The following is a 10,000-nucleotide window of genomic DNA, read 5'->3' as shown; positions in this document are numbered from 1 at the left end:
ATGGACCTGACACCAACCTTCAACTTACTGCAGCGTTTTTCACTTTGCTCAAAGGCCGGGGCAGGAAGCAAATACAGAAACAAAGATTTAACTGTGAAGGAAACAGGAAACGTCTGAGAAGGAACAGACAGAGAGTAACTGTGTTGAGCTCAGTATTGAATTTCCATTGAGACGTTTTCTCTGGTCTATTCTAATTCGGTTACCATGGAGACGGCGTCTGATGGTCTGCTGTTGCTCAACCTGAACCCGATGTTCAGGTTGCACTACCTTGGACCACACGGACACGGTAAGTTCAGCATATTTAGTCTTCGGGGATTCAAGATAAACAAGTCCAGATCTCACAGGGGCTCGTCTCAGATTCTTCTGCGAGGACTCGGATTTGGTCTTGAGCCGTGAACGGACTCGAGGTTCGGTGACTCGGTGGCATCCGTCGTGTGTAATGGATCCTCGCTTATCTCTTTCTGTTTTCATCTCTGGTTTTCAGGCTTCTCTCTGAGCCCCCGCCTCGCTTTCATCCCGTCTGCTGCAGGCTGGCTGTGAAGATAAGCCGGCTCATAAGAGCTTCACCATCGCAGGATCTCTGACATCCCAGGGTTCTGTTCATTTCCTGTAACATGACACCACACGTCTCCACGGCTGATCCCTCCAACACACTGCAGAATGTATGAACCCTATTCTTCCCAGTTTAACCTAACGAGCACTACAACACAGCTCTGTCCGGGATTTCAACCAGGAACCATCTCCCTCTGTCCTCTGAGGGTGCATCGCTCGCTGGTCCAGAGGATGAAGGTCAAGTCTGCAGGAGACAAGGACACGCTGCGTCCCCCGCGCTCGCTCTTTATAGACATCACGCGGGGAGGCACTCTCCTGCTTCCAGGAAACAATGCCCTTCAGGTTTTTATGGCTTCTATGTGTCGCAACACGTGTTCAGAATACTGAACACCGACCGCCTCTAAACTTGGACACGTGTTTGAATCTTTGTACAGATGTTGTGTGACGCTGCAGGTCCAGGAAGAGGGAGCAGTCCAGTCCCCAAACTGGCTCACAGTACGATCTGAAGCCCTGAATGTCTAAGCTCCGCCCTCAGCCCGTCCTCCTGGCGCTCCCCTGCTCACGGCTCGAGCCAGTGACTGTGGAGCGCTTCACACGCTTTTACGTCCCGCCTCCAAAAGTCTTTTCTCTCGGCTTTTTATTTATCGTTGTTTTTTTATTTACCACAACAAACCTGATCCCAGAGACCTGAGAGCTGGGACCTGATCCCAGAGACCTGAGAGCTGGGACCTGATCCCAGAGACCTGAGAGCTGGGACCTGATCCCAGAGACCTGAGAGCTGGGACCTGATCCCAGAGACCTGAGAGCTGGGACCTGATCCCAGAGACCTGAGAGCTGGGACCTGATCCCAGAGACCTGAGAGCTAGGACCTGATCCCAGAGACCTGAGAGCTGGGACCTGATCCCAGAGACCTGAGAGCTGGGACCTGATCCCAGAGACCTGAGAGCTGGGACCTGATCCCAGGGACCTGAGAGCTGGGACCTGATCCCAGAGACCTGAGAGCTGGGACCTGATCCCAGGGACCTGAGAGCTGGGACCTGATCCCAGAGACCTGAGAGCTGGGACCTGATCCCAGAGACCTGAGAGCTGGGACCTGATCCCAGAGACCTGAGAGCTGGGACCTGATCCCAGGGACCTGAGAGCTGGGACCTGATCCCAGAGACCTGAGAGCTAGGACCTGATCCCAGGGACCTGAGAGCTGGGACCTGATCCCAGAGACCTGAGAGCTGGGACCTGATCCCAGAGACCTGAGAGCTGGGACCTGATCCCAGAGACCTGAGAGCTGGGACCTGATCCCAGAGACCTGAGAGCTAGGACCTGATCCCAGAGACCTGAGAGCTGGGACCTGATCCCAGAGACCTGAGAGCTGGGACCTGATCCCAGAGACCTGAGAGCTGGGACCTAATCCCAGAGACCTGAGAGCTGGGACCTGATCCCAGAGACCTGAGAGCTGGGAGCTGATCCCAGAGACCTGAGAGCTGGGACCTGGACAGGTTGGTATCAGGTCTCAGGTTGATCACAGGTCTGTGAGTGTGCTCGCCACTCTGACCGCTCTGCACTTATTCAATTAGTACAGATGTTGTGTGACGCTGCAGGTCCAGGAAGAGGGAGCAGTCCAGTCCCCAAACTGGCTCACAGTACGATCTGAAGCCCTGAATGTCTAAGCTCCGCCCTCAGCCCGTCCTCCTGGCGCTCCCCTGCTCACGGCTCGAGCCAGTGACTGTGGAGCGCTTCACACGCTTTTACGTCCCGCCTCCAAAAGTCTTTTCTCTCGGCTTTTTATTTATCGTTGTTTTTTTATTTACCACAACAAACCTGATCCCAGAGACCTGAGAGCTGGGACCTGATCCCAGAGACCTGAGAGCTGGGACCTGATCCCAGAGACCTGAGAGCTGGGACCTGATCCCAGAGACCTGAGAGCTGGGACCTGATCCCAGAGACCTGAGAGCTAGGACCTGATCCCAGAGACCTGAGAGCTGGGACCTGATCCCAGAGACCTGAGAGCTGGGACCTGATCCCAGAGACCTGAGAGCTGGGACCTGATCCCAGGGACCTGAGAGCTGGGACCTGATCCCAGAGACCTGAGAGCTAGGACCTGATCCCAGGGACCTGAGAGCTGGGACCTGATCCCAGAGACCTGAGAGCTGGGACCTGATCCCAGAGACCTGAGAGCTGGGACCTGATCCCAGAGACCTGAGAGCTGGGACCTGATCCCAGAGACCTGAGAGCTAGGACCTGATCCCAGAGACCTGAGAGCTGGGACCTGATCCCAGAGACCTGAGAGCTGGGACCTAATCCCAGAGACCTGAGAGCTGGGACCTGATCCCAGAGACCTGAGAGCTGGGAGCTGATCCCAGAGACCTGAGAGCTGGGACCTGGACAGGTTGGTATCAGGTCTCAGGTTGATCACAGGTCTGTGAGTGTGCTCGCCACTCTGACCGCTCTGCACTTATTCAATTAGTGTAAGTAGGCCGTAAGCCCGTGTAAAACAGAGGTCGCTCAGGGTTAGCACGTGCTCGCAGTTTACAGGACGGACAGGTGGACTGACTCACTTTCATCAACGAGCACGCCGCCCCCTCACCTCCGACTCACTCCGTCACACATGTTCAGTGTGTGACATCCGTCTGTTCAGGCTCATGTCTCTGCTGCAGAGACGAGGTCAGTCCCCACGTCCACATGTCTCTGCTGCAGAGACGCGGTCAGTCCCCACGTCCACATGTCTCTGCTGCAGAGACGAGGTCAGTCCCCGCGTCCACATGTCTCTGCTGCAGAGACGAGGTCAGTCCCCACGTCCACATGTCTCTGCTGCAGAGACGCGGTCAGTCCCCACGTCCACATGTCTCTGCTGCAGAGACTTGGTCAGTCCCCACGTCCACATGTCTCTGCTGCAGAGACGTGGTCAGTCCCCGCGTCCACATGTCTCTGCTGCAGAGACTTGGTCAGTCCCCGCGTCCACATGTCTCTGCTGCAGAGACGTGGTCAGTCCCCACGTCCACATGTCTCTGCTGCAGAGACGCGGTCAGTCCCCACGTCCACATGTCTCTGCTGCAGAGACGTGGTCAGTCCCCGCGTCCACATGTCTCTGCTGCAGAGACTTGGTCAGTCCCCGCGTCCACATGTCTCTGCTGCAGAGACGTGGTCAGTCCCCACGTCCACATGTCTCTGCTGCAGAGACGAGGTCAGTCCCCACGTCCACATGTCTCTGCTGCAGAGACGTGGTCAGTCCCCGCGTCCACATGTCTCCTCTGCTAAATATTTATATTTATGTCCCTCGAATAATGTGATCCAATAAGAAGACAATTCAAAACAAACTTTAGATCCTGGTTATTTGTCTTCCATTCCAAGGTGCTTCAGCTGTTCAGCCAGACGGCACGGCTGCAGCCTCGCTGTTGGAGGTTTGAACGTGAGTCAAAGTGGCGGACACTTGACACGTTGTGGGCGTTAAAGTGACTCACAGCTGACAGCGCCTCACCTGAGCTAGCTCATCATTAGCGCTCTCTGCAGGCTGAGCTGGTGCTGGACGCCACTTCTCTAAACTTCTTTTATTCTCTGCACTGACGGAACGCCAGGACTCGAGTCTGTTCCTTTCAGAGCGATGAAGAGCGCGCTACAACACGACCCGCTCGCTGTTTGTCTGACAAACGACCAGACCGCTCTCCAGCCCGACCGCCCAATCCAACAGATGACCTTCCCTTGGCATTATCTTCAAATGTCAAATATCTGCGTGTGCTCCTTCAGGTCGGCCCGCCGGTCACGCTCTGTACTTGTCTCGTTTGGACACAGAGGCCGGTCCAGAGGTCAGAGCCGGGCGCCAGAGACAGCCGGAGCCACGGGACCAAAAGGAAACCAGGAAGAAGGAGAAATATCTACGGAAGCCCTGAGGGGACACGCAGACTGTGGCTGCGACCCCAACCTTTTAACTCCTCCCCCTTCCCGCCCAAATGGACATTATTTTTATGAAATGAATTTCAGCTGTTGCTGAATCAGAAGTGAGGAAGCGCTGCAGCGTCTTACAAACAGACCTCACGCTGATCGTAGCGTCGTCGGCCGTGCACGCTGAGGCACGACAGTGAGCGATCGCTCGCCGTCCCCGACGCCCATCGGACTGCTCCGACCTCCACCTCGACGGAGAGGAAGTGAGGACAACAGGAACGAGAAGAGAGCGCAGCCCTGCATCTTATCACATCTCCAGATCACACTCGTTATAGATAAAATAATGATTGATTGGTTGACAGGTGTCACGATCAGCGGCTCCGGACATGTCGGATGATTGACATGTTTGATATTTTGGTTTTATGAATGCACACACTCCCACCGGTGTCTCGGACAGAGCGACCTTTTCTCAACCCGTGGAGTCGCTGACATCACGGTCGGCGCTGAGGGATGAATCCTGTAAATTCTCTGCGCTCTATTTCTACGTTTTAGCAGGACAGGAAGCCTCGTGGTGAACGTACACAGAGATGCTGTTGTTGTTTGGACGGTCACATGATCTGCTGTCCTGTCATGATGTGTGTGTGTGTGTGTGTGTGTGTGTGTCACTGGACTCACCTCCTCCACCAGAGCCAGCATACGCCGGGTGCTCTCCAAAGACTGCAGAGAGAGGAGACATGATCAGGGCGAGCAGGAAACACAACATGGAGACAAATGGTGGTCATATAATTAGCCTTCATTCTTCTTCTTCTCTCCTCTGATCTCAGGATTAATCATCTCATGACTCTCCTTTCTTTAACTGAACCCTAAGATCCTCATTTCACCCTTTAATGCCCCCCCCCCCCCGGGCCGAGCATTATCTGCTCATGAATGTTTAATAAGGCCATTTGAGCTGCTCCATTATTCTGCTGCTCTTCCTGAACTCGTCTCATTAAAGAACTTCATCCTGATGAAAAGAACAAAGTGTCTGAAACAAGTCAGGGTCAAACTGAAGCCGCCTCGTCCTCACACTTCTTCACGTCCTCGTCCATGTCGCGTCCTCAACACAAATATGTGATGCACATATGAGCACGTTTATTCGTACCTCATCGGCGACTTGGTCTGCGCGCGTCTGCAGGTCGGCCAGCTCATTGCGCATGTCTGATTCGTCTGCCATGATGACTGTGGGAGTTTGAACTCAAGCAGGAGACACCTGGAGGACAAGAGACAAACAGACAGCAGTGAGTGAGACAGAAAGGTCTACTGTTATCTTCAGACACCAGCCAGAAAGCGTGCAGAATGACATGTGATCAAACTGAAGACTTGGGAGCATCATGAGTCCATCAGGTGGTTCAAACCTTCCCAGGACGGACGCCGGCGGGACACGACTGCTCTGAGAGCTGCCGTCCTCAAAGGCTCTGTTGTCATGGAGACGGGACGCCAGAATGAACACAGCATGTTAGCAGGCATGAGGCTTTACTCATGACGTTAAAATATGTCAAACAAAACAGGAAGTCCAGTTAAAGGTTTGACCACGTGAACTTCAAACCAACGACCATCATCCATCCTTCAAATCCTTCATCGACCAGCGAGGAGACAAACAGCTTTAAGATGAGCGGACACACCGGCGCTGACAGGAAGTGACCCTAGGTGCTGACAGGAAGTAACCCAAGGTGCTGACAGGAAGTGACCCTAGGTGCTGACAGGAAGTAACCCAAGGTGCTGACAGGAAGTAACCCAAGGTGCTGACAGGAAGTAACCCTAGGTGCTGACAGGAAGTAACCCAAGGTGCTGACAGGAAGTAACTCTAGGTGCTGACAGGAAGTAACCCTAAGTGCTGACAGGAAGTGACCCCAAGTGCTGACAGGAAGTAACCCTAGGTGCTGACAGGAAGTAACCCAAGGTGCTGACAGGAAGTGACCCTAGTTGCTGACAGGAAGTGACCCCAGGTGCTGACAGGAAGTAACCCCAGGTGCAGACAGGAAGTAACCCTAGGTGCTGACAGGAAGTGATCCTAGGTGCTGACAGGAAGTGACCCCAGGTGCTGACAGGAAGTAACCCCAGGTGCAGACAGGAAGTGACCCTAGGTGCTGACAGGAAGTGACCCTACACCTACACAGCTTCTTCCCCAGAGCCATAACCACACTGATACTGAACCTGGACCATCCTACCTCGACCACACACCCTCACACACTGCTGGCATGTGCAATACTCTACCACACACCCTCACACACTGCTGGCATGTGCAATACTCTACCACACACCCTCACACACTGCTGGCATGTGCAATACTCTACCACACACCCTCACACACTGCTGGCATGTGCAATACTCTACCACACACCCTCACACACTGCTGGCATGTGCAATACTCTACCACACACCCTCACACACTGCTGGCATGTGCAATACTCTACCACACACCCTCACACACTGCTGGCATGTGCAATACTCTACCACACACCCTCACACCCTGCTGGCATGTGCAATACTCTACATTTCAGACTGGAATGTTTATTTAAATTTAGCCCACACTGTGAAATACTCATTGTATATTTCTCCACTATAGTTTACTTCATACTGTGTTATATTTATTATATCTCTGCTACAGTTTACATCTCATTCGGTGCAATATTTATATTTATATCGTATATCCTGTTAAAGTTTTACATTTTTCATACTGTGAAAATATTTCTTTCTTTTTTTGTCATATCCTGCTAAAATCACATCCATACTGTGCAATATCTATATTTTTATATTTTATATACTGCTAAATTACATTTCATACAGTGATATTTATATTTCTATACCCTGCCATGGTTCACGTCTCATACATCTATATTTGACACCCTGCTTCAGACCTGATCTCTCTACTGTGCAAGAAGAAATCTGAGGTCTGTTTATCTATTTAAATGTTATTATGCTGTAAACTGTGATGAGTCCTATCACACAGATCCCTCCTTCCCTTAACCAGGGTCACTCTCTTTTCTTTTTGACCCGGACGCTTCTTGTTCTTGTTCTTCTTCTTCTTCTATCAGTACTACCTCACCTGATTTACACGCCGCCCAGAGAAGCAGCTCTCGGTTTGGGGTCTTGCCCAGGGACACTTTGGACTTGTAGCTGCGGGATCTGGGGATCGAACCCCAGACCTCTGAGCCACTGCGAGAGCTCTCTTCCTTTAAACTATCCAGGTCCACTTGACCCCCCCCCCCCCCCCCCACAGGAGACTTCTGATCCGGTTGCACTTCTTCATGTATTTGCAGCTCTGTTTTTGCTTTGCAGAGAGTTAGTCCGTGCACGCTGACAAGAGAGCATCAAACACGAGAGCTCGGAACAATGTTTGCTGATTGTGAGATTAAAGAAGGACACCAGCTGTTGACCGAGCCGACGTGAAGTGCAAAATGTTGATTTGGTAAGCAGCACAAGTGATGCATAATTGACTCAGTGAGGGGAAAGAGGTTGTGTTTCCAGCTTCAGCAGCACACGCACAGACGAACACGCCTGCTGCTCAGCTGAGTCTCCTCCTCCAGGAGCAGTGAATCAAGATGAACGAGCGAGGAGGAGCTCCATCACTCCGTCACTTTGAAGAAGTATCAGGACAGAGACACAGTCTATTTTTGTTCCTCTCACACACACACACACACACATACACACACACACACACACAGAGCGGAGGTATGGTCCATGAAATATGCATGTGGCTGTGACGCTGCAGGCCGACAGAGCTGCACGCTGCTGCTGCTCGGGCTGAAGCAGCAGAAAGCTTTTAATGAGGTAAATAATCTCATCTGACTCGAGTGTCTAATATGTTTTTGTTTCTATCGCTCAAATCATTTCTGGACTCTTTTATCTAATGTGGCTCATCGTCACTGATATCAATGTAACCACCCTGCAGCTGTCAGCTCGGGCGCCATTAAAGCTTTATGTAATCTAATCTGCTGGAATACACAGAGCAGTGCTGAGCTTTTCACTCAATGAGGCGTCGTTTCTGCAGGACGATATCCATGTTTTTCATCTGTTCCAGAACAGAAAGAACATTTCAGGATGTTGACTTGATGCTACAGGAAGTTGTAGATGTTTGAAATACACAGAAACATGTTGGAGAAGTTCAGATTGACTCTGCAGGCTGTGCGCTGCTGCAGCACGCTTTGACCTGAGAGATGAACTGACGATCTGTTTTTAGCAGCTTTAACTGTTTGAACACCTCATCAACGTCACTTCTCCCTGACCCGCCAATCAAAATCAATAAGAGGCGGGACTTCTGATGTCAGCTTTGTCAACAACAATGGTGGAGGAGGAACTGATCTGACACTTTCAGATGTCAGGACACATTTTCATTGTTTTCATGTTTTTTGGTGATTCTTGAATAAAGCATTGTCCCTTCAAAATAAAACTCAGTCTTCTCCTAAAGTGAAGCTGCTCCATTGTCCCTTCAAAATAAAACTCAGTCTTCTCCTAAAGTGAAGCTTCTCCATTGTCCCTTCAAAATAAAACTCAGTCTTCTCCTAAAGTGAAGCTGCTCCATTGTCCCTTCAAAATAAAACTCAGTCTTCTCCTAAAGTGAAGCTGCTCCATTGTCCCTTCAAAATAAAACTCAGTCTCCTCCTAAAGTGAAGCTTTGTCCCTTCTGGGCCTCCGTACATGTGTGACTGTGTCTGCAGAGACTCTGTCCTCTGACTGGATTTGACTCTTCTGATTTGTTCTGGTTGACTCGGGACGTTTGTGGGCGGAGCTGGTGTGTTTCCTCCAGCCAATGAGAGCGCAGCAGGTGAGTTTAGGAGTGGATACAGCTCAGTGATTGGAGGAGATTCAAAGCGGTGAATATGACGGACGTGGACGTAGCAGCAAAGAAGAGAAAATCTAATCAGAGTGAGGAGAAACAGCGAGAGGAGAAAGCTGCTTCTAAAACCAGGCTGAACCTTGTGTTGTCTTTTACCTGTGGACGTGGAGCTGCTCTACTTCCTGTTTGGACAGGAAGCTGACAAACACCGGTGTTTAGCTTGTGCTAGCATGCATTAGCTTGCAGGAAAGGAACAAGCAGTAAACGTACACACTACTTCCTGCAGAAGGCGGAGCTTCTGGAGGAGGGGCCTCGTTTGAACGTTGTCAGCATCTTCCTGAAATGCTTCATTTCAGCTGCTGTCTCTTTAAGACAGAAATAACTGTATTAACATAGAGAGTATCACTCCAGGCGTACTATGAGTTGTTCTGATATAGTTCCAGAGAACGCCATGTTATTCTCGTGTTTACAAGATGGCCTTCGACCTGTGAAGCTAAAATAGCCAAAAACCTCGGGGGGATTTTGTTGATGTTCCAGATTTAGAAACATCAAAAAGTTCTCTCTCCTCTCAACTCTGATTTGTACGTCAGTCAGTCGCTGTCAGAAGGTCTCTGAGTCGAATATAGCCTCAAGGTTAGAGGTCGGACGTTTGATCAAATATCTCCTCGCTCCGCCTTCGGTCTGTCTGCAGCTCTGCCTCCAGCGAGGTGGAGTCTGTCAGGACGGTTAATAATTGAACATGTGCCAGGAAGAGAGACG

At 51.1% G+C, this 10,000-nt stretch overlaps 1 protein-coding gene across 2 annotated transcripts in view; it reads right to left on the bottom strand.

Annotated features, from left to right (window-relative positions):
- Positions 1–5,682, bottom strand: part of LOC306821249 (synaptosomal-associated protein 25-A-like) — an 18,809-nt gene extending 13,127 nt beyond the window's left edge. For both annotated transcript variants that reach the window (XM_079339560.1, XM_079339559.1), the window contains exons 1-2: positions 5,567–5,682; positions 5,101–5,142 (exon numbers count right to left, since the gene is read on the bottom strand). In XM_079339560.1, coding sequence (XP_079195686.1) covers positions 5,101–5,142; positions 5,567–5,638 — 114 coding nt within the window. In that variant the 5' untranslated portion in view covers positions 5,639–5,682. The remainder of the gene's footprint in view (positions 1–5,100; positions 5,143–5,566) is intronic.
- Positions 5,683–10,000: the final 4,318 nt, after the last annotated feature.

Source organism: Symphodus melops (genome assembly GCF_947650265.1).
Source record: "Symphodus melops genome assembly, chromosome: 3".
In the NCBI taxonomy this organism is placed as follows: domain Eukaryota; kingdom Metazoa; phylum Chordata; class Actinopteri; order Labriformes; family Labridae; genus Symphodus; species Symphodus melops.
This window is presented reverse-complemented; position numbering and strand designations above follow the sequence as displayed.